The sequence below is a fragment of the Gekko japonicus genome, unplaced genomic scaffold (assembly GCF_001447785.1).
Source record: "Gekko japonicus isolate JY-2015 unplaced genomic scaffold, Gekko_japonicus_V1.1 scaffold2311, whole genome shotgun sequence".
In the NCBI taxonomy this organism is placed as follows: domain Eukaryota; kingdom Metazoa; phylum Chordata; class Lepidosauria; order Squamata; family Gekkonidae; genus Gekko; species Gekko japonicus.
In genome coordinates, this window is record NW_015164266.1 from 52,928 (window position 1) to 79,407 (window position 26,480).

General features: G+C 42.5%; 1 protein-coding gene across 1 annotated transcript in view; it reads right to left on the reverse strand.

The window, feature by feature from the left end:
* Window positions 1-4,938: 4,938 nt before the first annotated feature.
* LOC107108300 (rab GTPase-activating protein 1-like) overlaps window positions 4,939-26,480 on the reverse strand; it is a 40,743-nt gene continuing 19,201 nt past the window's right edge. Inside the window, exons 7-13 of the mRNA XM_015408721.1 lie at window positions 20,437-20,503; window positions 19,814-19,916; window positions 17,992-18,158; window positions 14,157-14,301; window positions 13,465-13,558; window positions 12,461-12,611; window positions 4,939-5,070 (exon numbers count right to left, since the gene is read on the reverse strand). Of these exons, the coding sequence (XP_015264207.1) occupies window positions 4,939-5,070; window positions 12,461-12,611; window positions 13,465-13,558; window positions 14,157-14,301; window positions 17,992-18,158; window positions 19,814-19,916; window positions 20,437-20,503 (859 nt within the window). The remainder of the gene's footprint in view (window positions 5,071-12,460; window positions 12,612-13,464; window positions 13,559-14,156; window positions 14,302-17,991; window positions 18,159-19,813; window positions 19,917-20,436; window positions 20,504-26,480) is intronic.

Below are 26,480 nucleotides of genomic sequence, written 5' to 3' on the forward strand. Positions count from 1 at the left end.
AACAAACTACATTTTTGAATGTTCTGTGCATGGCCATTTCTGTTCTGCTCATTCCAGCAGTGGTGTTACATTCATTGAAATGCCAATTTATATGATTTAACCATTAAAACATTAATATTCTCACGCTTACATGCACATATTTTCTCTTGTAATCTGATAATGTATTAAACAGATGTGAAGGAAGTATGCAAACAGCATTACATGGAAGTGGCAGGACAAGGACATCGTTCATGTTATTCTCCTTGCTTTGTTGAAAATCTTATGATTGAGGGGAATAGGCAATATGACGTAAAGCACATCTTCTCCAACACAAGGAGGAATGTGTCTAATCAGGTGCCTCTTACTGCCTTTGAGGATGCCTGTCACACCCAACAGCATCTCCATACGTTCTGCTCTTACAGCTCAGCTAAACATCACAGCAACTCATTATGGTCAGAAGTCCAAAAAACTCTTCCAGAAACTTGGTAAAGGCATTTGGGGGAACCAGTGGCAACCATATGCCTCTTGGTGAGAAATGCACTGATTTATTTTTTTTTATCTTGTCAAATATTACACTTTACAGTTAAGAACATAAGAGAAGCCAATGTTGGATCAGGCCAATGGCCCATCCAGTCCAGGACTCTGTCACACAGTGGCCAAAAATACCAGGTGCCATCAGGAGTTCCGTGGGGCCAGGATGCTAAAAGCCCTCCCACTGTCCCCCCCCCCCAGCACCAAGCTGGGTGACCATCTTGGGTAAGGGCAGACATTTTCCATCCAGGAGGCAGAACATTTGGCAACCTAGATTTTTGAATTCTGTGCATTTTTCTTTCGTTAAGAAACTCTTGCTTCCCACCAATGTTCCCTCTAAGTTGTAGAGTCTTGTGAGCAAAAATTCTCCTCTGTGAGCTCCTGGCATTAAATTGTGAGCGAGCGGTTTGGCTACTACATAAATTAGTTTGCTCTGGAGCCATCCTTCCTGAGCTAAGACAAAAATGTGTGAGCCGGAGGCTAAAATACTGTGAGCTAGCTCACACTAACTCAGCTTAGAGGGAACACTGCTTCCCACCATTCTTCCCTCCTATCATCAGCTTCCAGAGCAATGTCTGAAAAATGGCAGTCATTTTCCAAGGTGACAGGAAAATCATGGCATTAAAAACTGGGTGATTCAGAACTTTGTTTTCATTAAGAACACCTGGTTGCCACTAATTTCCCCAGAATGCCATCACCTTCCACATTTTTCAGAAATGTGACCAGTTTAGCTCTCACTGTATAAAGAGAAACTCCTCTTGAAGGGGAAAAAAACCCTCACCTTTATATTTCACTTCAATACAGGACTTCAAACTCTGCTTTACCAATATACCTGTGTCAAAAGCCCTCTAAGCCTTTTTCAATTACTGGTCACAATTGTTCTAAACAAAAATTTTGACTGTACTTTGTTCTGTACTTCTCACATAGAGCAGCAGGCAGGCAGCAAGCACAAGGCTACATGAAAAGGCATACAGATCAAATACACATCCAACAGCAAACTTCAGTTAAACCTGTATGAACATTTCCCCAGAAAGGCTAGTTAAGGATTTTCGCCAGAAAAAAAAGTGATGCTGCTACAAAGCTCAGCTTCTAGCTTCATTTGGCAGATACCTGCAGGAGCTAACAGCAAAAGAAGACCTTTGCAAGACAAGCAATCCGTGTCTGACAATCTCTTTGGATAGCTTCCTACACTGCAATAGTTTTGGGAAATTTGTGTACCAGCAAATATAAACAAGCGGCACCACACAACAACATAATTAAGTGTACTTCAACAGTTGTGTTTCTTGGCATAGGCTGAAATAACTGGCAGAACAACAAAGTTGAACTAGTAGTGTGCCACTGACAAAATTATCGAGGGCAATATTGTTTCATTTTTTCATTTCATTTGTTTGTATCTTTCTTTGCTTTTAACCTCTGCTTCTAGCTATGTGACTGACATTTATTCAGTGGTTTACAAAAGTGTACTTAAGAACTAAAATAGACACTTAATTTTTGAAAACTGCCCTTTTTGCAAACCAAACAGAATTGCACACTCTTGTAGCTACCCTGAAGATATATGTACATGGAACCAAAGGAGCATAAATCTAAAACATGTTAATTACCAAAAGTTTAAAGTAACAAGTATTAGCGGGCAAAGGAACAGGTAGCAGAATGACAAAAAACACTGGGATGGGAGTCAGAGAGATGACAGCAGATGAGCAGGCAGGAGGGAGAGATGAGAAGGGATATGCACTCAACAACCACAGGATACAGGGAACAAAGAAATATGCACCAACCACTTGTATAATGAAAGGAAGGATAAGGGGAGAACTCAAAGATTACCCTAAGGCTACAACCCAGTGAGAAAGTGAAAGCAGCAGAGTCATCAATCAAGACCAACAGAAAAGTCAGGCTATACAAAGTATGTTTATTCTGGAGGCTCCAAATAAATACTTCCCGATTAGAGTGTGATCTTTAATCTAGTACCCTGCCCCAAATACACAACATTATTGTCAAATGCTACCCAAGACACAAATTAAAAATTAGGACAACAGCACTCCAGACAGGGCAGATTTCTTTATAGAGGCATATTTACGACATATGCATAAAAATACAAATGCCTACCTCCAGTGAGACCCTTATGCCTAAGGGCCATCACACAATTCCTTAATGTTAGGGTTGAATCCTATTTGCTCAGTGCCACTTGAAGAGCCTTGGGGAGAAATCACTGGACCAGACCCTGTTAAATCAGCTGAAGAACCACTATTGAAGAGCTATAACCACCTTATTACATGGATTTTTCATATTTTAAAACAAAAAGGGAACAGGCCCTGTACTGGGGGGGGGATCTGTAAGCTCCGTGCAGTGGTATTTTAAGTCACCAAGTAAAATGAAATGTAATTTAATTACTTACTGCTTTTCAAACAACAAAAGGATTCACCTGTTTCCCTAGACACACGTTAATGAAATGAATTCACTTAGGGGCAATGGTTATTTCTCAGTTCCACCCTTGGGAAAATCCATATGAAAACTTTTATTGGGCTATGTTTACATGCTGGCTTGAAAACAGACAGTATATATTTTTGTGATCAAATGCTGCCATAAACTTGGGGCTCATTCAGTTCTGGCTACTCTTGCATGAATACTGCTGAACGTAGGACTAAAGGCTCACCCGCTCTCTAGCACAGGCAGGTGAACACACACTGCATATTCTCTCTTACACACACTGCTCTCTCTCTCGCTTTGGCTCTCTCTCTCTCATACACATACACACACACACCAACATCTATCCTCCAACCAAGAAAGACAAAAAGAAAAACGGTCACATTCATAAAGCTGTATTTTACTGTTATGGCAACTGATTTGATATAAGAAAAATAGGGGTAGCAAAGTTGTTATGGCAACTGGAATTTTAAAAGCAGTCAAAAGTAGAAAAATAAAATCCAATGTCAGCCAATTTGAAATATAGCATCTATGACTCAACTTCCAAAAGAAATACAGATAGTCTTCTTTTAATATATTTCTCTCTGGAGAACACAATTAGTCTTCAACGCAACAGAAGAGATATTTAATAGAGCATGCAAACATCAAAGCACTAAACAGGAAAATAATAAATTTGTTATTTGCATTTAATTATCTTCAGATTTTGAAGGAGGGTGGTTTTTCAATTATGAAATAGATTTGCTACATACTCGCACACTCAAATTCAGATACGATATGAAAGAGGCCAAATCAGATCTCCAGTTCAAAATCCTGAAGCGCCACATAGTTTCAGAAATGTAGGCATTATCAGTGCTACCAAACCTTTTTTTTTTTTCTGAGACCCTAGGGTTTTTGCCTTTCCCATAACAAAGGAAGAGTGAGAGTGTGCTCATGTGTCTCCTTGAATGTACTGTAAAGAGCATAACCATCACAACTGGCTGCTTGCTAAGGCATTGGCTTGGGAAGACAGTGCAGGTAGCAAAGGTGGGCTTCCTGCATAACCAAAGAGGAGTCCTCCTTAAGGAGCTCTGGAGGACAAGGGGCAAGACAGCCATCCTTAGGGTTGATGCATTTGCCATGGCCCCAGGAGAATGGTGATGGCTAGGAATAGGGTTCCAGCCCTAGCACCAGCCCTGTGCCCTCGTTTACCCCAACAGACAGGTTGCGGAAGGTGCTGACAGCAGCTGGGCAGTCAACAGCACCTGCTGTCCCCAGCCTACAATGTGCCAAGACCTGAGGAACACAGAATCAATACAAACTGTGGCCTGATTCGTCCAAGCATGGTGTGTCTGTGCTGTAACCCCACCCCCATGGACTGGCCCCCACTCCAGGCACAAATGGCACCTTTTTGCCAAGTTCTTCTCTAGTGCACTTCTCCATAACATACAATAATATCTATTCTATGTCATTATGCCCTGCAAAACACTCACTAAACGTGTCCTAACCCTAAACGGAAAGTCTCAGGACAACTCAAACCAAAGCTCTGCTTCCCTAACTCAGCGTGGCCCCACAACAATGGAGGACACATTGTTTGTGAGTTCAGTCTGCCACCTCCTCTGATGGAAGGGACAATCCAGCAGCTCTAGAATGCCTTCCAGCCTCTATCAGTTAGCTGAGTCCTTGATGGTAAGATGTAAAATTGTGCTGTGAAGAGAGCATAAATACATCTATAAAATACTAGTATACTAGCATGAGTACACACTCCCTCGATGCTGAGAAATCACAAATCTTGAGAAACATGAATGCAGGTGTCATAACATAAAAACTAAAAAAAAAGGCCTTAATTCTTTTGCAAGGCAAAGGGCTAATTTCCCACTGTGCATAGTAAACCACATTCATGTTCATCAAGAGCACGAATCTGTGTTTGTTGTTACGGGAGTCCTCCTTAAGGGGCTCTGGAGGACAAGGGGCAAGACAGCCAACCTTAGGGTTGATGCATTGGCCATGCCCCCAGGAGAATGGTGATGGCTAGGAATAGGGTTCCAGCCCTAGCACCAGCCCTGTGCCCTCGTTTACCCCAACAGACAGGTTGCGGAAGGTGCTGACAGCAGCTGGGCTGTCAACAGCACCTGCTGTCCCCAGCCTACAATGTGCCAAGACCTGAGGAACACAGAATCAATACAAACTGTGGCCTGATTCGTCCAAGCATGGTGTGTCTGTGCTGTAACCCCACCCCCATGGACTGGCCCCCACTCCAGGCACAAATGGCACCTTTTTGCCAAGTTCTTCTCTAGTGCACTTCTCCATAACATACAATAATATCTATTCTATGTCATTATGCCCTGCGAAACATTCACTAAACACGTACTAACCCCAAACGGAAAGTCTCAGGACAACTCAAACCAAAGCTCTGCTTCCCTAACTCAGCGTGGCCCCACAACAATGGAGGACACATTGTTTGTGAGTTCAGTCTGCCACCTCCTCTGATGGAAGGGACAATCCAGCAGCTCTAGAATGCCTTCCAGCCTCTATCAGTTAGCTGAGTCCTTGATTGTAAGATGTACAATTGTGCTGTGAAGAGAGCAGAAATACATCTATAAAATACTAGTATACTAGCATGAGTACACACTCCCTCAATGCTGAGAAATCACAAATCTTGAGAAACATGAATGCAGGTGTCATAACATAAAAACTAAAAAAAAAGGCCTTAATTCTTTTGCAAGGCAAAGGGCTAATTTCCCACTGTGCATAGTAAACCACATTCATGTTCATCAAGAGCACGAATCTGTGTTTGTTGTTACAACCGAATGCAGCCCAAATTTTGCATGTGTGGTACGCAGCACTATACATACGAGAATATGATAAATGAACATCCAAACCCACAAACTTCACAAGTAGCATGCGGAGGTAGGAAATCCCTGCTTGGTCATGAAGCTCACTGGTTAACGTTAGGCTAGTTATCTCTCAGCTTAATCTACATGATGGGTTCTTGACAGGCCAAAATTAGGAGAAGTAACCTTATGCATGTCACCTTAAGCATCCTGGAGGAAAGACAGGATACTAGTGAGAAAGTGGGGGGAAACTGCTCTGACCTATATCTGAAGACTTCCGAGAATTCTGGAACTCTAGTTCGGCAAATGATTTGTACAAAGGGCCAGTCCACTTCAGACATCACATTTCTCGCCCATGATCACCCTCAAATACACACCTACCCCAAACTTCAGTTCATTTCGGGAAATTTGTACCGGCACTCAGCCCAGGAGGAAGAGGAATCATTAAAAAAAAATCAACTGTTATTTTAATTGAACCAGATTTTATTTTTTAAATGATGTTTTTAAGTTTCAAATACAGTAAACATCTTTTTTAAATAACCTGGTCTGAAATGCAACCTGAACTTAATGAAAACATATAATTTCTAATGAAGCTATAAAAGGCTGCTTTCCTTTGTAAGAAAGGAATGGTGAGGAAAACTTCTTTGCCCATCGTTAGGCAGCACAATAATTTATGTCCTTCTTCTCTGGCTTCATGCTGGGGATTCAGGTACTTGCAAAGCACCACAGGTGTCATCCCATGATCTATCTTGTTGACCTTCTTCACTCCTATTTTATGCTTCATAACTAACTGATCTCTTTAATTGGCTGTCAAGGTCTTGAGATTGCCAGAGTACCCTTATTATAAATGAGACGGGCAGTTCTAGATGAGACGATTAACTTTTTGTGAAGTAGGGATGAGGCACAGAAGGGCAGTAATATGACAAAGGAGGAGGTCAGACTTCAGCAGAAAGAAACAGTGGAAAGAAACATCTTGTGTGGATTCTAACCACATTCTCTTTAAAAAAAGTAAACTATCATGCTTACAGGTTGCCAACCCCCTAGTTTTGGGTCATGAGCAGTAAACCATCTAAAATTAGTAATATATTGCATATCAGTTTCTAAAAGAATAAAAGAAATAAATTAAATATTACATAAATGTATTAATTTATGTCCTGAGATTGTATGCATGTGTCAGTTTTAGTTTTAGTTTTTAATATAGCTAGGGCAGCCAGCTAGAGTGCAATTCTATTTGGAAGCTTCAAAATAATAAATAGAAAATTCCGATTTAAAGCATGGGTTTTTGTTGACATAAATCAAGGAATTAAATCAATCTTCTCTGCCACACAGAAAGCAAAACAGTTTTCCAAAGTATGTGATTTTAATCAGAGAGCATTCTCTAAATTAATTCAAAGTACCCCCCCAAAAAAAACAAAGCATCAAGAGTGCATGACGGTGCAATTGCACTACCAAGTTTACCAATGTTCCACCAACCATAGCTGACACCTTCCCCCCGCAGTATGGGAACCGCTGGGATTTGGGCTAGTCCTGCCCAGCAGGCACAGGCATATCAAACTGGAAACCAAGGGGTATGTGTGCTATGGTAGCATTTCTACCTCTATGCTTGTTCCTATTCTTGTTCCGATTCTCTGCATGCAAATCTTGCCCTAAACCTCAAAGTCATTTCCCATTGGTGGTAGCATGTAGAGCAACACCTCTCTTAAGGAACAATATGCGCCTTTTGTTTTTATGCCACAATGCAAAAGAATGCCTTCCTATCTGTCACTACCTTAAGCAGCTACCCTACCACATGACCACCCAACAGAAACAGAAGTCATCCCTCCTTTCTGAGAAACTGTAGTAAATTAAAACTTGCAGGAATAGAAAACGAGGAGGAGAAGAGGAGATTGGATTCATACTAGGGGTGTGCAAAATAAAATGCCGGTATTTTTCGGCTTCGGGTAAATCAGACCCCCATAATATCAGGAAATGCTGAATTTACCCAGTCCAATACCAGTAAGGTATTCAGATTGGGAAAATATTTGGTAATGCCAAATATATTCGGGGCTGATTTACACCACCAGAAGGAAAGGAGGCATGTTAAATTGCCTTCTTTCCCGCTGGTAGCCCCTATAGATTCCCCTATCAATTTCACTCCCCGCTAATCAGCTGAGAATGAAATTGACAAGGAAAAGCCTCTCTGTGTTTTCCCTTCTCTAGCTGACATGTCCTAGCTCCCTGACCTTGGGGAGGGAAAGAAAGGCATTTAAACATGCCCCCCCGCACTTCCCCAAGTCACTCCACAAAAGTGGAGAGACTCAGAGAAGAAAGGGGGCATGTGTGCCTGGGTTCCCCTTCTGATCTTCTCCAGAACCCAGGCATGTTTAAAATGCCTTTCAGAAAGGCATTTAAACATGCCCCCACACTTTCACAAGTCTCTCTGCAAAAGCGGAGAGGCTCAGAGAAGAAACATGCCTGCCTCCCCTTCCCCAGCCTGTCTGCCATGACGGGCAGCCTGGGGAAAGAGGGAAGGCATTCAGACATGCCTAAGTTCCCCTGCTGATCTTCTCCAGATGCCCCAGATCAGAAAAGAACCCAGGCATGTTTAAAATGCCTTTCTTTCCCTCCCTGATCTTGGGGAGGGAAAGAAAGACATTTAAACCCAACAGCTAACTGGTGGCTCAGGCGGTTAGGTTTAATTGAGTCCTTTTTCAGTATAGCAAACAGAACCTGAAAAAAGCCAAATAATATCGGCTTTTTCTGGTTCAGCTATATTGGTAGCCGAATACAGATCTCCGATATGTATTCAGCTTATGTGATACCCGAAAAATACCAACAAGGTATTTTTCGGGTATCTTTTTGGTTCAGTTATAGCCAAATGTACACCCCTAATTTATACCCCGCCCTTCACTCGGAGTCTCAGAGTGGCTTACAAATGCCTTTCCCTTCTCCTTCCCACAACAGACACCCTGTGAAGTAGGTGGGGCTGAGAGAGCTCTTTCGAGAACTGCTCTTTCAAGAACAGCTCTGACAGAACTATGGCTTGCCCAAAGTCATCCAGGAGCTGCAAGTGGAAGAGTGGGGAATGTGCACTTAACCAGTACACCAAACTGGAAATTTTCAAAGCAAAAGTACCTTCTACATCAAGCAATATCTTTGCAATGTAATACATTGCTAATTGGGTGTGTGGCCTTACTACTACGAGACTGACAAGATGTGTGTACCCACCATTACAATACAATTTATAGGCAGAGTTTCAAACAAATTAATGTACATGGAAAGTAAATCAAATGTGATTTAAGATACACTTTTGTACCCATTCCTAGTGCCCTTTCAGCACATGAAATATTAAGTCTTGCTCTTCATCTCCAAAGTGCATAACAAGTATGAACTAATAATTCATCCAGAAATGACAACTTATAATACTAATTTCATAGCATTTTGAAAACTGTAAATTAAATGATGGAATGAATTTTTTTCATTCTATATTTTATCATCTTAATGAAGCTATTTTAATTAGGATGCCAAGGCCTAAAAGCGTATGCAGAGAAAAGAACCACCACAATATAAACGAAAGTTAATTCAAAAGAATAAGACTCACATGATCCAAACCCTCACTTTAAGGCATTTCCTTAAGGGAGGCTTAAAAACTACCTCCAGAAATGAAAAGATTTTGGAAGAATAATACTAATTTCAACAGAAATTCTAATTGACTGTATCAGTTTCTAGTTCTTTCCCCAAATCTCCAGCCTGATTTAACATCCCCAAGTTATAGAAACTGAGCTATAAATCAATTATTAATCAGGTCCTCAGCTAACATGGTCTCAAAGTGTTTCTCTGCTGGGTCATTCCACTGTGACTGGATTATTCATCTCAGCTTCAATCTCAGTTTGTTTCAACTTGTTTTTACCTTGCTCTAGCCTGAAGATTACATTAACCATCTGAAACAATGCTATTAATCAAGACAAGAATCCATGTAATGAAACACCATGGCGATAAGAGGGGGAAATGCTTCAAAGTAAACTCAAAACAGCTGCATTGATGTCCAGCAACAGCTAGCATTACAGGAGGAATAATGGTGACACGTAGTTCATACACTTCTGCATTACTTGCCATCAAAGCAAACAATCGATTTCGTATGCATCAGTAGGGTTTTTGCCAGTCTCAAAGGAAATGGCTGTCAGTGTGGGTGTCAAGAAGTAACATAGCTTTAGAACTCTGACACCGATGCAAAATCAGGAACTGAGAAAGGCAGATGCCTCTTTCAATCATGTTCACAGTCACCAGATGCCTACCTTACATAGAGACCAGAGATGGGCTTGCTATTTTCATGTGAAATAAACTTGAAATCTCAGCGTTAGCACTCTATTTCTAACTTTAAAACTACATGTTCTAGGGAACAATGCAAATAGATATAATAATAATAATAATAATAATAATAATAATAATAATAATAGACAGCAGCATCTGATCAGAGATAAAGATAGCCCTGTAACCTTAGAGAGGACAGCTTTCCTAACCAAAATCTGTACAGTAGTCAATAAAGGCCTCACCAAAGTCCATCATTCCAGACTTTGGCAAACTTCCCACGAGAGCTGACCTGTTGTATCAAACCAAAGGTCCATCTAACTCTCAGCTCTTTTCCCAACAGCGACTAGAGAGATGCTTCTGGAATCTCATAAGCAAAGCCACAGTGGTGATAAGAGGGCAAGTCCTCTTGTGAATTAAAAACTCTTTAATTAACAGGAAACAGAGAGTGAGTATAAATGGGCAGTTTCACAGTGGAAGGTGGTAAAGCAGTGGGGTACTGCAGGGCTCGGTACTAGGTCCGGTGCTTTTTTACTTGTTCATTCATGATTTGGAGTTGGGAGTAAGCAGTGAAGTGACTAAGTTTGTAGATGACACTAAGTTGTTCAAGGCGGTGAGAACCAGGGAGGACTATGAGGCATTCCAGAGTGATCTGTCGAGGCTGGGCGAGTGGACAGCAACACGGCAAATGAGGTTCAACATTGACAAGTACAAAGTAATGCACACTGGCACCAAAGATCCTAACTATAAATATACATTGATAGGGTCCAACTGACCAGGAGAGAGATCTTGGGAGTCGTGGTAGATAACTCACTGAAAATATTGATTCAGTGTGCAACTGCAATAAAAAAAGCCAAATTCTATGCTGGGGTTATTAGAAAGGGGACTGAAAACAAATCAGCCAGTATCATAATACCCCTGTATAAATCTATGATGCGGCCTCATTTGGAATATTGTGTACAGTTCTGGTCACCACACATCAAAAAAGATATTATAGTACTGGGGATGGAAAACCTTCCCTATGAAGAACGGTTAAGAAGGTTAGGACTCTTTAGCTTGGACTGAGGGGTGACATGACAGAGGTTTACAAAATTATGCATGGGATAGAGATAGTAGAGAAAGAAGTACTTTTCTCGCCTTTTCACAATACAAGAACTCATGGGCACTCTATGAAATTAATGAGCAGTATGCTTAGAACAGATAAAAGGAAGTACTTACTCACCCAAGGAGTAATTAACACATGGAATTCACTGTCGTGAGAAGTGGTGGCGGGTACAAGCAAAGACAGCTTCAAGAGGGGATTGGATAAACATATGGAACAGAGGTCCATCAGTGGCTATTATCCACAAGCTGTAGATGGAACACTATATCTGGGGCAGTGATGCTCTGTATTCTTGGTGCTTGTGGAGCAGCAGTGGGAGGGCTTCTGGAGTTCTGGCCCTGCTGGTGGACCTCCTGAAGGCACCTGGGTTTTGGCCACTGTGTGACACAGAGTGTTGGACTGGATGGGCCATTGGCCTGATCCAACATGGCTTCTCTTATGTTCTTAAGACATCGGCTACTGAAGACCTGGCACTTTTAGAGAGATGCTACTTCTGAATGTAAAGGCTTCACTTAATTATCAACAGCAATTCAAACAGCTGACAATAATCACATCAAATATCAGAGGACCCGCAAATAACTTGCAGGGATAAAGATATCCCAACTGCACCCCTGCCGTTCCTATTTCTTCCTCTCTTTCACCTCAACCTCTTCTCTTATTCTCCTCTCCCCCAGCCTTCCCACCCACTCCTCCCCTCCATCACCTCCCTCTCCTCCAGCACTACCATGTTCTTCCTCCTTGCCACTGCCTGCCCCTCTTTCCTGTCATTGCGCCTACAGCTGCCCCCCCCCCACCACCAGCTCCTCCTTGACTGCTGTAGCTGATGCATACTGCAGTATTATTTACTGGGAGTGCTAGGGAACCCAAACATGGCAGGTGAGATCTCACAATGTGGCATTGTGGAAGCTTGTCATTTCTTTACCTGCAGGTCTTTTTAAAAATCCCCCTCAAATTTTTATCTTTCTGGGATCCATCCTATCTGTATACTATTCTATTGTGTGAATTTTTTTGACCCACACTCTGGGTCCACATTCAGAATTAAATATAAAGATAATGGCCTAAAACTATTAGCAGTACAAACTACACTAGCACTACAAACCATCACAAATGTGCAATGCTAGTCCCTAGAATCTATAGTACTTTAGTATCGAGCAACTGCATTCTGAACAACTGCACATAATAACAGACGCCATGTAACTGCAAACAATTGGAGTCACTGACTCCTCTCCTGATTAAAGCGAGCCATTACATACCAAATAAACTTTTTAGAATAAAAAGCTCTATTAATTCAGACAAAAACAAACTAAAGGAAACTAAAATAAAGACTCACCTTTGTGATGAGAATTCTGTATCTGTCCAGCATGGTCTGATTATCATGACATCCAGCCAGCAGCTGCCATACCTCAGCTCTTAGTGCCTCTGGAACACCACTCTTCACTAATGAAGACAGTCCTTTTGGTCGCACACCAAGATTACTGTGCCTAACCCCCCAAAAAAGAGACAGTAGGAGGCTGAGGAACACACACTCAAAGATCCCTACTTATTTGCAAAATGAAGAAACTGCTAAAAACCAATTCTGAAAAGAATTTTAAAAAACCACCCTGCAGTTCGTTTCAATAAAATCATGCACTATAGTTCATGTGAATAATCTACACTGAAATCTTTCAATGGCTTTTTAGTTACTAGGGCTGGTACACACAGTAGGTCCTACCTCCATCTTTAAAAGAGTCTTCAGTGTGCTAACGCAGCATATATGATAACAGCAAGCCCCAGGGAGCCTTTGCACACCCAGTGGTCCACATGGCACACAATGGGAAAGCTGCAAGCTCACCACAAGTAGAGCAGTCCCCACAGAAAACAGGGATGGAGGATTCCACATAACTTTAGGAACCTTCCTTTTTCCCAGATACTGTTTCCTTTATTGTCCACAAGTTCCAGTGTTATGTAAAAGCACAGAAAATGAGACATTTCTGTGCAAACGTCCTATCTCTTTTAAACACATTGCCCATGTGTTTAAACGAATCTCTGCAATTACAATGGCTAGATGCTCTCTTTAAAATTAAACTTGGGTTTCCAAGAAACAAAGCATCAGAAGAATGGAACTTTGGCTCTTGAAAGCTTATACCCCGAAAATCTTTTGAGTCTCTAAGGTGCTACTGGACTCTAAACTAGCTGTTCTACTGCAGACCAACACAGCTACCCTCAGAAAGTATCAGAAGAGAGAAATTGTGTTATATGCAATCCATGGGGCAAATGTTTTTCTCTTCATTATTGTTCTAGGGCATTGTTATTGCATTCCAAAGGCCAGATAATCATCTCCTTACTAATTCTTACCATCTTCCCAGTAACTCTCCCCAGGAATACAAGATCTTCTCAGGGCAATCTTTTGATACATCACCAGTGCCACTTGAAAGTTCATTATCACTCTCTGCAGAACAAACAAAAACATAAGAACATAAGAACAGAAGAGATGCCAATGTTGGATCAGGCCAAAGGCCCATCCAGTCCAACACTCTGTATCACACAGTGGCCAGAAATACCAGTGCCATCAGGAGGTCCACCAGTGGGGCCAGGACATTAGAAGCCCTCCCACTGTTGACCCCCCCCAAGCACCAAGATGACAGAGCATCACTTGCCCCAGAGTCCCTATCTATACCTTGTGGCTAATAGCCACTGATGGACCTCTGCTCCATATGCTTATCTAATTCCCTTTTGAAGCCGTCCATGCTTGTAGCCGCCACCACTTCCTGTGGCAGTGAATGTTTAACGATTGGTCAATGGTATGATATATACTGATTCCCCATTCTGCATCTGCAGAGCCAGAGGTGAGCAATACAGTGAACAGTGCTATAGTGAACATAGCTCCTAGTTTCCAAAAGCAAGGTAAACTCACAGCGATCATTTTTTAATTTAGAATAGACTGATATGATACATCTCTTCTACTTGAGGAATAATTATGAAGAGCAGGAGTTAATATGAGGCATTATATTCCAAACAGGAATTGCACAATTTCATCCTACTCTTACCTTCTTCAGCATCATCCTCTTGTGGAGAGATCTGATCACCACCACTTGACGAGCTGACTAATTCTTCATCTCGTTCAGACTCCCGGTGCAGGCTCATAACTTCATAAATTGCATCTCCAGCATTTGCATGGCTTTTCCCTTCGCACTAACAAGAAAGAAAGTGTGTTTCAAGTACGGGCTGCTAAGGTTACAAGAATGTAAAGTTTGAAAAAGTAGGCTTTGGTTTTCAAACTCTCTTCACAAGTTGAATCCACAGAACAACAGCATTCCCCTATCCATACTTTAAAAAAAACTGCTGGGCTTCAGTTTTATTTATGCGTTTGGCCTTTTCCCAGAAAGGCTGCAGGCAGAGACTATGTTCCTTTCACCTTTGTAATCTGCTTAGAGATCAGGTGTTGAATATTTAATGTTGCATTTTATTAGAGAAATTAAATAAGCTGCGCTCCTGAATTAAAACTTGGGTGTTTAAAAGTTAAGGACACCAGACTTTAAACTCAATGTATCAACACGTTTTGGATTTTCTGAGATAAGAGAAAGGAAAAAGATTAAACCAGCAAGAAAAAAAACTTAATGACAGCCCATTCCAAAGTGCCATCACCATACATTTTCACAGGGCTGTATTAAGAATACAACTAATACAGTGTTATCAAAAGGAAAAAGTTAAGAGTATACTTTAAGCTCAAGGTTTCTAGGACATCTCAGTCCTTCACAATTTTTTCCTAAGCTTGAAAAAATGGAACTTATTTTTTTCAAATAAGATAGGAATGTCACTTCAGCTTCAAAAAAGCAACTGTGTAAAAATTAAAAAGAACACTGTGTTACATTTAATGCAAAAGAAATACTTGACATGAAAAATGGAATCTCTTATATAGCATGAGGTATAATTTGCTGGAGTTTAACTCCATCAGCAAAAGAAGAATACTTCATGAAATCACCTGATTCTTTCAAAGCGAACAAAAAAAACAAGTCTGTAAGCTATTCAGGAAGTGCAGTGTCAAGGGATATGTGATATTTATCATGGCTTATGCTCATGAAGGAAAGTTTTCAACCTGATAATACCACTCACTCCAGAACACAAACTCAGGGGTACAGCAGTGGAAAGAGTAATCTCGGTCCCTGCCACATGGGGGGGGGGAATGCGCGGGGAAAGTGCAGCTTTTGAAAGCCGCACCAAAATAGGCACGTGGCGGCGGGATCGCACAGATCCCATGAGCCGCCACGCACTTGCTCCCCGGCACGATCAGATGCCAGGGAGACCGGGGAAAAAGCCACGAAACAGAGAAGAAGGCTGCCAAACTGCGCATGTGTGAGCATGCGCAGTTCGGCCAGGAGCCTCGGAAGGACAATCCCACGGCCCACCTCTAGGGGTGGTTCTTTTTTGCAGCGGGTTTTCGGCCTGAAGGGCCGGATTGGGGACGGGTGCGCGCCGCTTCCCAGATGTTGCGGTGCGATCGCACCCGTTTGCGTCCCTCTCCCGGCCCAAACCCTTACGTGTGACTCGGGCCCTCAATAGTCAAGAATACTATGTGCTTTCTGCAATATAGGAAAAACACAGAAAATAGTACTGGGTGTAGAATCCAATACTCCTAGAACTAGAGTTTGAAGTCTCCCACCCTTAAGGATGCAAAAACAGACATGAAAAATGCTAGAGCAGAGACTGGCAAACTTTCAGAGAGCTGATTGGTGCATGGAACTGAGAAGGGTTTTTCATAACCAGGCGCAATGCTTTAGTGCGTTTTGTAGCAAACTCTTCAGCGAGCAGTGGGGGGGGGGACTACAGAAGTAAAATATTTACACCTCTTTCCTTAATTTCCATAATTGATGCAGATCACAGAATTGTGCTTTCCTTGGCACAAAACTGAGGCTATATGAATTCAGAATTTTAGATATTTTCAGAACAGAGTCGATCCTAGCTAATTAAACTAACCCTACAGCATTTAGTCTTACAAACGTATATCTTAGGAATATCAAGGAACTGTGGCAGTAAGGACCCAAATAATCAAGCAATTCCTTCCTCAATAGTGCAGGAGTGTTAAGGCCCAGCTCAGCTTTACAGTGCTAAGTAGTTAGGTAAGCAACACAGTTTGGAAAGGGCGCTATTTTCATCTTCTCTCCCTTTGCTGTAGGAGGGGAGTTGGGGAGGAATTACTTTTATCACCATTCCATTCCATTTTACGTTAAGTTATTACGGACAGTCCCTGGCATCTGAAGACAGATCTTGGGGGAAGTAATTACTTAGGAATTGCAGAATTACTTTTCCATCAGCTTTAATGAACCCTCTTCCATGAAGACTCTCACTTTTGAAGGCATCGAAGCATTTGAAGGTAACAGAACCCAGGATTCCCCACCAACCCAAGGAAATACAACCAATAAGGGGGTTGGGCCAGTTATGTGTCTTCCGCTCTCCACCTGGATTTCCTCTTATTTCCCTCTGAAACTCACACAATTGCTTTCAACATTCTGTGGACTCTCTGAAACAAACATGCTCTGTCACTGAGTTTCTTCACCCTTTCATTTCTAAGTATTTGTTTGCACTCCTGGGGAATCTCTAGATAATGCAGAAGTCCCACTTTGGCTGTGGGTTGCTCTCCTGTGCTGCCCTAGAGGTATCCTATCAGAATATTGTAAAAATAATTAGAAAAAATTTAATCACAGCCGAACAGAAGCCACTCTTCTCGGCCCCTTACCCCCACCCCACCCCAAGTAGTCATTGATGGGTTTAAGTTCAACAAATTAAATTAGCTCTTGTTTGTGTATTTTTATAAATGCTCTCAAATTTTGTAGAGGTCCAAATTACTCCACAATGCAAAATGCAAACAGAATATCATGTTTTTCAGTAGTACCATGATGTCCTTGGTAATCATTCCTGAGACCTTAGTTGTACCCAAAAGTATACTCAAAGACTGAAATACTGGTGCCTACACCAAAGACTTCCATAACATGCAAGATGTGATAAAGCACCATGATGTTGTGCTTCTTAGGGAACAAAATAACATCAGATTGGTTTTTCTCTCTCTCCCTTGCCTTACTGTCCTTCCTTTTTGAGCAACAGAGTGGATCCTGTGATTCTAGACTCCACCCTTCCGGAGGTCAGAAGAGACTACAGGCATTCTTTTCTTTCCAAATATTCTTTAAAACATAAATAAAATGTTAATGCTGCCCCTTCCTAGAATGAGTGTACATGGCTCTCCCTTCCCCATGTTATCCTCACAACAACCTCGTGAGGCAGGGTTAGGTTGAGAAACATGTGACTGGCCCAAGGTCGCCCACTGAGCTTCGTAGCAGTGTGGAGATTTGAATGGGGGTCTCCCAGATCCTCACTGCTATTCTAATCACTGCACTGGATCTAGCAGTGTGACCATTCAAGATGGTTGAGAGTAACTTGCAGAAGCACGAGACTCTTAAAAACATTGTGCATTATGACACATCTCTGCCAGTTTGCAGCAATTAATTACTTCTGCAGTTTACACCCCGGGTCTAGCTTTGCTAGAATGCCATTTTGAGAACAGAGCAGAAGGCCAGAGTTGTACTAGATCTTCAACTCACCATACAATCATAGGACTGCAGAACTACCGTATCAACAACCCATCCCTGAAAGAAGCCTATCAGCAAGTCCTAAAGCAACAGACATTGGATTGACAGCTGAAGCCCAAGCAGTATTCCTCCGGCACCCACATTTGACCCAAGTGCTTCTAAGTCAGTGACTACTGATTTACACATTATCTATTGCACTTTTGTTTAGGCATCATACACAAAAATAAATGCTAAGGTAGTGAAGCATGGTTCAGAATTCTCTTAGTAAGACCACCCCCATTTAACAGGGAAAAAGAATTACCTGTTTCAATCTCATGTAGAAGGTTTCTGTGTAGGTTTTTCTGCTGAAATACCAGAAGCGTTGGTTGGCAGGATACACATGTACAAGGGTCTCCAGCAGAAAACGAACAGGCTCTATCACCTCTGTGACCACCATATCCACTGCGACAGTCATGTACACATGTTTATCTGTTCCATGAAAAAGCAAGTTTGCAGCAATTAATTACTTCTGCAGTTTACACCCCAGGTCTAGCTTTGCTAGAACGCCATTTTGAGAATGTAGCAGCAGGCCAGAGTTGTACTAGATCTTCAATTCACCATACAATCATAGGACTGCAGAACTACCATATCAAGTTCAGTTTTACACTCAGGAACTCAGGATTAAACACTGTAACACAACTAAGTAATGCTTGTAAATAAAGGCTAAAATTGCTGTTTAGATTATACACTTTAAGCTGTTTTCTTTGCCATCATTTTGTCTCAGTTCTAATTATATTTTTCTCACCCAATCCCTGGTCCACTAGGTATTTCACATCCCAGTCTGCTCTTGCTGCCTACTGTTCCTCTAGCGCCAACACCCACATTTCCAGCAAGGAACATATCAGTTCCTGTTCGTAATGCTTATTAGCCAAAAGGTGACTTTTTGCTGACTTTAAAAGATGTTTTTCTCCCTTATAAAAAAGGTTGCTGGAAAGCAACTTCGCTATGTCAATAGTTAGCTTTCATAACGAGTCATTTAAAAGAAAATGTATTCGTTGTATCTCACATGTTTCATCTAAATTTCTTATCTAAGGAGTAATAAATTTCTCTCAGTTTATTGTACAGAGGGCAGTACATTACATTAAATAAGGACTCTAGATTTGTTATCGCTTTTACATTAGCAATTAATGACTGGTGTTTTTAAGGACAGTCCTGCCATTTCCGCTGTCAGAAGGGCATTACAGCATACCAATGTAAAGATTCTCCTATATTTATGCATTAGGAAACAAAAATATTTAGAAAAGCATAAAAGCGTGTGGGGAGGACAAACCAATATACAACGGGGAGCATTTTCTATTTGCAACTCTGAGTAGTAACTTCCAGTCAAAACTAGTAAGCTTCTTGTTTACCAACCTAATAAACCTATCATTCCATCTACCCTGTAAAATTGACCTGGAGAGTACAGATGAATCAGCTTGCCTTCAGCACCTAAATACCAACTCTTCCAACTCTGTTCTTTAGCTGCTATTTTTGCAAGGGTTGTAATCCTTTAAAAAGAAACAATACCTCTCCCTCCAGAGGCTTTAACCTCTGATCACTGCCTCTTTTTCTCTTCCCCCGCCCTCTTGTGCCTCTTCCCCTCACATAATAGTCCTTGTTTTTCTTTCCTTTCATCCAATAAAAGCTCCATGACACTCAGATCTTGAGCACTGAATAGTTATTACTAATCATTTGTTACCAGACAAAAGGAGTAAAAAAAAAATGTGCAACTGCTAGAGGACGGGGAGCCCTTACTGGCAAGTAAAACTGTCTCATAAGGACATAAATCAGAACAGGCTGACAAACATGGTGAAATACAGCATCTCCTAAGGTTAATATACAAAGGACACTTCAGGAGAACGTGTGCAACGTTTTTCTTATCATAAGCTTGTGAGAGGGATTTCTTCCATTCCATTTAATCTCCTTTACTGTTAGAGCACCCAGTGCTGAAGTTCTTCCACAAATATTGCATATGTTGTGGCATAACCTACCGCACAGAAAATCTTACCTAGAAGCAAGTTACACTAGCTCTTTAATTCACCTGCAGTCATGTGACTGACTGTATAACGTATCAAGTGAATAAACACTATTTTGAACACAGTTACCTTTAGGCGTTTCTTCATTCAGGACTAGAAAGGTAGGTGCATTAGGATTCCACATTCCAGTAATAATGTACGCTTTTCCATCGTTGCTTTTCCCCATGCATTCCTGAGAACACAAACATTAGCTTCTTCAGGACTGAATCTGAAATTTCCAGTAATATAACTGAAGAACCTTCAACTGCACATGAAACAGATGCTTATGTGCAGTTCAGGCATCCCTTAGAATGATTGCACAAAGGTCTTTTTAATAAAGATCTCACTTTTATGCAATAAAAACCTGCAAGTTGAGCACTAAACAAGGATTCCACAAAGGTTGTAAGAGTAAGCACAGTAGTTGTTACTGGGACATAGCCTAGGAAAAACAGTCAATTGAAAGACATATTTAAAAGGCATGCATGCTTCGGATCATCGGATGCCATTATGTTTTACCCTTTACATACAAAGACATGATTTCATAGAGAAGGAAACATTTCCATTCCAAATTTCAAGAGTGGATACTTAACTTTCAGGTGGGTTTTACCGGACAGTATCATGGATACCTTAACAGCAACCCTTTAAAAAATAAATGAACTGTATCGCCTGCCCCCCCACCCCAGTCTCTACGAGTTGTACAACAGAATTCTTACCATATCAAGCAAGTGCATATCACTGTTTTTGACATTTCGGCCTGGACTTAACAACATTCCAAAGCATCTGCAAATGATATTTAGAAAGTAAATACATGAGAAAGTAATATTTAAAAGAACTTTAATTTTATAAACAACACCATTTTTCATGTAAATACAAGAACTTCACAGTATAAACCATGGGTGACAAACCCGCAGCCCGTGGGCCAGAACCGGCCCACCCAGGCCTTTAATCCAGCCCGGGAGTGGGGCTCTCTTCTCTCTCCCCTCCCCTGCCCAACCTCGCTGTTCTCATCTTGAGCTGTGTGGGAGTATAAAGAGCCAAGGGTGGGGCTACCTCGGAGAGCAGGAAGCAGAGGGCGGGGCTGCCAAACTTCCCAGCCACTGCCCCAAGCCTCCGTAGTCCTCGTCACAGGTAGGAGCGGGGGGGGGGTCTTCTGCTGTGATCCTTGCACTTCTGTTTTATTTTATTTTAAAACTGGCTTTACAAAATCCCATAATCCCCCCACCTTTCCAGTTTAGGCAGTTTTAAGGGGGGGATGTTTGGGACCAGCCAGGGTTAAAATATAGAGTTCTGCAAACTCAAACATTTTGCAGAGAAATACTAGTTTTAACACACACACACACACCCTCCTAATGTGGTGCTCCAATGGAATAATAGCAGAAGAAGAAGAAGAGGAGATTGGATTTATACCCTGCCCTTCACTACCCAAAGGTGTCTCAGAGCAGCTTACAAACTCCCTTCCCTTCCCCTCCCCACAACAGACACCCTGTGAGGTAGGTGGAGCTGAGAGAGCTCTAAGAGAAACTGCTCTTTTTTGAGAACAGCTCTTATCAGAACTATGGCTTGCAGAAGGTCATCCAGCCAGGTGCAAGTGGAGGAGTGGGGAATCAAACCCGGTTCTCCCAGATTAGAGTCCGCGCACTTAACCACTACACCAAAGTGCTGAAGAGGACACCCAAAACGATTATCTCAAACCACCCTGTAAAAAAAACCCTTTCAGACTGCAGAGATGGATAAATTAACTTTAATTCTGAGAGGACAAGAGGAAGAAAGCTTTGAAAATACATGGTCAAGATTTTATAAATGGTTGGAAGACTACAATAAATAAACTATAAGGAACATAACCGAATTAGAAGATGATATGAACTTTTAACAATGATGCAAATTACAAAGGAGACAATGTAGGAGGGAACAAAATAGTTACAATGATTTGAATGATACCTCCAATTTTCATGTAATTTGCTTTTCTGTTGGTGGTTCGTCTGTTTATAAAAATAAACATTTCTTATTAAAAAACCAAAAACAAACCCTGAGTCCTTGAAGAGCCACTGCCACTTTGAGTAGACCAGGGGCAGCGGTGGGGGGAGAAGCCTGCAATGCTCAGACATTTCATGTTCTCCCCCTGGGTCCGAGACTCAGACCATTTATATTTGTAGTTTATATTTCGGGGAGGGGGGGAGATCTGGGACTAACCACGGTCAACAAACTCAAGGAACTTCAGTTTTGCAGAGAAACATTAGCCCCTAATGTGGGGCTCCAATGGAATAGCTGCTATAATAGCATTGATTGTGCTTTTCTGTGTCCTTTATAAAGTTTATATCTCTGCTACCCGGCATTACATTTTATGACACACATGGCCCGGCCCGACAAAAGTCCAATTTATGTCATATCTGGCCCTCATAAGAAACTCCACACCCCTAGTATAAACTGAAATCGCTAGAAAATCTACTGGAAAGTTGGCTAGATATTTGCTACAGTTTGGAGCCTACCAACATTATGTCTGTGGATTCTTTTACACGGTCTGGCAGCAGTGCTTAGAACAATAGCAGTATCAGTACATTTTTAAGGTCTTGCGTGAAAAAAGTCATATGGCTGTCTAAGAATTTATTAGGATATATACCCGTAACAGAAACCCCAAAATCTTACTAGGGCTCAAGAGTGCCACCTACAGCATCTGGAATCTTGGACCCCTGGGGTTTACATTAAAATAACTTCTACATTCCCGTTCCACATTGGGCCAACTAGCCAAACTTAATCCTTTTATATGTGTCAAGCGTACTGTGCTCGCCTCCGGCCCTGCCGCCAGTCGCCGTGGTGTCGTCTTGCTGCTGGGGGAAAAGAGCAGGATGATCCTGGGATCCAGGTCCGGTTTGGGCAAAAAGGGGGGTACATCCGAGGAGCCTCATAAAGGCAGGAGATGAGGTTTAGCGGCACTCCAGGGGTCCCTCTGTCAGCAGGGGTTTGTTCTCTGGCTCTCTCCAAGCCTCAGGAGCTTCCTTCTCTCTGTTCCAGGCAGCCTCCACACTCCCAGCCACGACCCATACTACTCCTCCTCAGCTCCCCTGACTCCCTCCCCTTTTATCCTTCCCCCTCCTCCCAGCATCACTCGCCGGTCCTTGTAGGCCCTCCTTCCCTCTGGGCCCTGCCTCCCTTAATATTCCCTGATGCTCTCCCAGCGTCCTGGGCGTGTCAGGGTCTGTGCTGACAGCCTGGTTGGGTGGCGTTCACACTGTTCGGTGCATCGCCCTGCTGGCCTCGGGCTGCAGATCGTCGCTAAGCCACGCTAAGCCACGCCTCCGGAGCCTATTTTACTCGTCCCAGGCTGAGCCAGGCGACCTGGCTGGCGCCATTATTAATCACATTTATACCCCACAATGCAGGCTCAGGGCAGCTCACAGTCAGTACATAAAATACAGTTAAAATCACATAAAACCATTTAAAACAATTCCATTATTAATACAGTTTCATAAAGTGCTGAAGATCGTTATCAAGATGGCTTATTTCAATGTACTCTCTAAAAATCCTTCTGCTCAAGCTCTTCCTGCCAAGTAAAAATGACCATAGTCATATTTTATGCTCCTAAATTAACAGAATGACTTTCAGTCTGGAAAAGAAAAAAGAAATGCTAATGTAGCATTTATTTTCATTTATTTTCAATTTTTCCGAAAATTTCCGTTTCCCCCTGAAAATAACCAGGGAAAAACTGAGTTGTTTCCCGAGCTTCAAAATTTCTGGAAATTTTACATCTCTACTCTTCCCTTTGTGCCTGATTGCACTAAATACACTAAAATTATCTACATGAAAACACAGACAAGATCTGCTTACAAAATATAACCCATATCCACTCCTGTGCATTTTATTTTTTAACACTTTATTTAATATGAAAAAGTGGTATTACAGTCAAGCAGTTATCTTTCCTTATATATAATTCTGTTTTGGAGTGGCCACATTCCATGCGCTCCCAAATCAATTGGCTCCCTGATGTGTCACTCACCAGGGATCTGTATCCATTGGCTGCATTGCCTTGCTGCACTGCCTCAGTCCCACTCACAGAGCCAGTGGCCAGTGTCTCACCCTCAGTCTGCACGGAGCCACCGGACGGGATGGATGCTCCGGTGGGCGGAGGCTTAAGAGCCCGAGGCCAATCCTGCAGCGCCACAGCAGTTGTTATCGGCCAAGGCCAACTGCAGGTACCTGACTGCCCTGCAACCGGATAGGGGCAGGCACACTGCTGGGGCAGAGGGTGGTGGAGGTGGCCCACAGGCAGGGAGCCAGTGGCGGGGCATTTCGCCGTCTGGGGAGGGGGAAGACAGCAGGGGACGGGGCTTCAGTGTCCTCGGAGGTGGTGGACAGCCCAGATGCACCAGCGGGTGGAGGGTCGTCAGGCCGAGGCCGATCCTGCTGCAGCCGTTATTGCCAGCCAAGGCCAAGTGCATGTGGCCGGCCTGCAACCAGACGGGCGCCGGCATGCTGCCAGGGCAGAAAGCGGTGAAGGCGGCCCGGAGGCCGCCAGACATGGCCAGACAGGGAGCCAGTGGCAGGGCATACTGCCATCCTGGGGTCTGGGGAGCGGGTAGAAAGCAGGGGACCGGGTGGGTGGGGATGTGTGGCATCTTGTTAGAGAACGTTGTATTGTTCCTACAACGGGCTTTGCTCCTAGTAATACAATAAATCAAAAGTCATAACATTTAACCACAACATTCACAGAATGTTTTTTATAACTATCAACTAAACATAACACGAAATCAAGCCAGCTACCTGTTGAGACCACTGTGTGGCAGGAGGAGGAGCCCCGACGCACCCCACCTCTAACCTGCATATAGTCATCTGCTGTGCTCCCAGACTGGTCTGAGGAACATGTGTTTCCAGGGGAAGGCTTCCTCTTTGTCCCACTGAGGCTACTCCATTGACACATGTATTATGGCATATTTGCCTTCAGGCTTCTAGCCTGGACACCAGGTCTAGGATTAGGGAGTCCAGCCACTCTAGCAAGGGAGATCTCTAATGAAACCAGTTTTGTCCAAACTATTTGCAAGCAACCTTGAAGACCTAAATGGTAGGAATGCACATCTCTTGTGAATAAACAAAAGGAAGGAAGCAAACATCCAGGATCAGCAATGGAACAGAGGACCAATCCAAGTGTTTCCATAATTGGACCCACTTGCCCAGATGTGCCTAGCCCATAGTCAGCAATTTCTTTATGCAGCAGAGGGGCATGACATGGCAGCACAAAAGTAGGCTGCCAAGTCTCAGAAAGCACAAACGTGGCAAGGAGCAGAACCAACAGATATGGGAGCTGATAACAGCACAGTAAGACAAGGAAGCTACAGCAGCAGGCTTACGCAAGTCAAGCATCAAAGTCACAGAAGAAAACTGTACACAAAGGAGACATCAATGGCTGCTCTGGCAGTACATACGGGACAAGATATGTGATAACCTCGAGCTTGCTGGCTCATTTTAAAATGAAAAGAGCATCACCTGAGGGAATAGAATGAGAGCAAATGCCTGACTTCTTCCAACGCAGCAGTGAAAATCTAAATTAAGAACAAGGGAAGGGAAGCTGAAGATGAGGAAAATATTCCAAAGGAGAGCTGCCTTTGGCTTCTACAAGCCAAACAAAAAATAAAGATACCCAAGGGAAGAAGACAAGGACCCAGATACTCCTTTGGCAAGAAATGAAAATCTAAGGAAAATAGGGAGAGAAAGAGACTAACAATCTTAAGGAGAAAGTTTGTAAAGACAACACTCACAGAGATGCTTCTAACATGGTGGTCAGAGGACATGTATGGAGAGGCAAAATTCATCCTCAGGTGAGGTGACCTGAGTACCAGTTCTTTGGCAAAAGCTTTAAAATATTCAAAAGCTGTTTCTGTATATTCTCAGAAGTTTTGTGTGCAACTGTACAGACACCATGAAAAAACATCACACAAAGATTATTAAAGAACTTGCTCGTCTTTCTACTGAAACCCTGTTTAAAATCTTAAGAGAAGGTTGCCACCTGGTGGAGTTGTTTAAAAATTACAACTTGAATAGCTTCCTCTTTAGTAATTTTAAGTCTTTCAAATATACCATGTATCTGAATCATCCATAATATCGAGCAGCAAAATACTTTAAAAAGTTGTTTCTTTCTGGTATTTTACTCCAATATTACTACAGCACATCAGTAAATTAAACTATAATAAATGTTGGAAGCAGTGGCATATGTAGTGTATTTGACGCCCAAAGCAGATCTTTTTTTTTTAACACCCCCCTCCTCTACACAACACATTTTCAGTAATAATCATGAAAAGAATGCACAACATCTACAATGGCAATAAAAAAATCAACATTTTGTACACTAACTATACAAACCCAGAATTTTAGTGGAAGGCAGTAGCTGCCCTGTCCTCTCCAGAAAGGTTCCTGCTTGTCTGGGGAGGGCAGATTCCAGAAGAATGGCTGGGGCCCTGGACAAAGCGGGGCTCCTAACTGGGCAGCCTTTGAAAGTGGCAGCCTGCTGTGCCCAGGGTCAACATGCTGAGCTGGGGCGAGAACAGTGTTCGTGCACTGAGGGGTGTCACTGAGGGGTGACATGATCGAGGTTTATAAGATTATGCATGGGATAGAGCAGGTAGAGAAAGAGGTACTTTTCTCCCTTTCTCACAATACGAGAACTCGTGGGCACTCCATGAAACTGCTGAGCGGTCGGGTTAGAACGGATAAAAGGTAGTACTTCTTCACCCAAAGAGTGATTAACACATGGAATTCACTGCCACAGGAG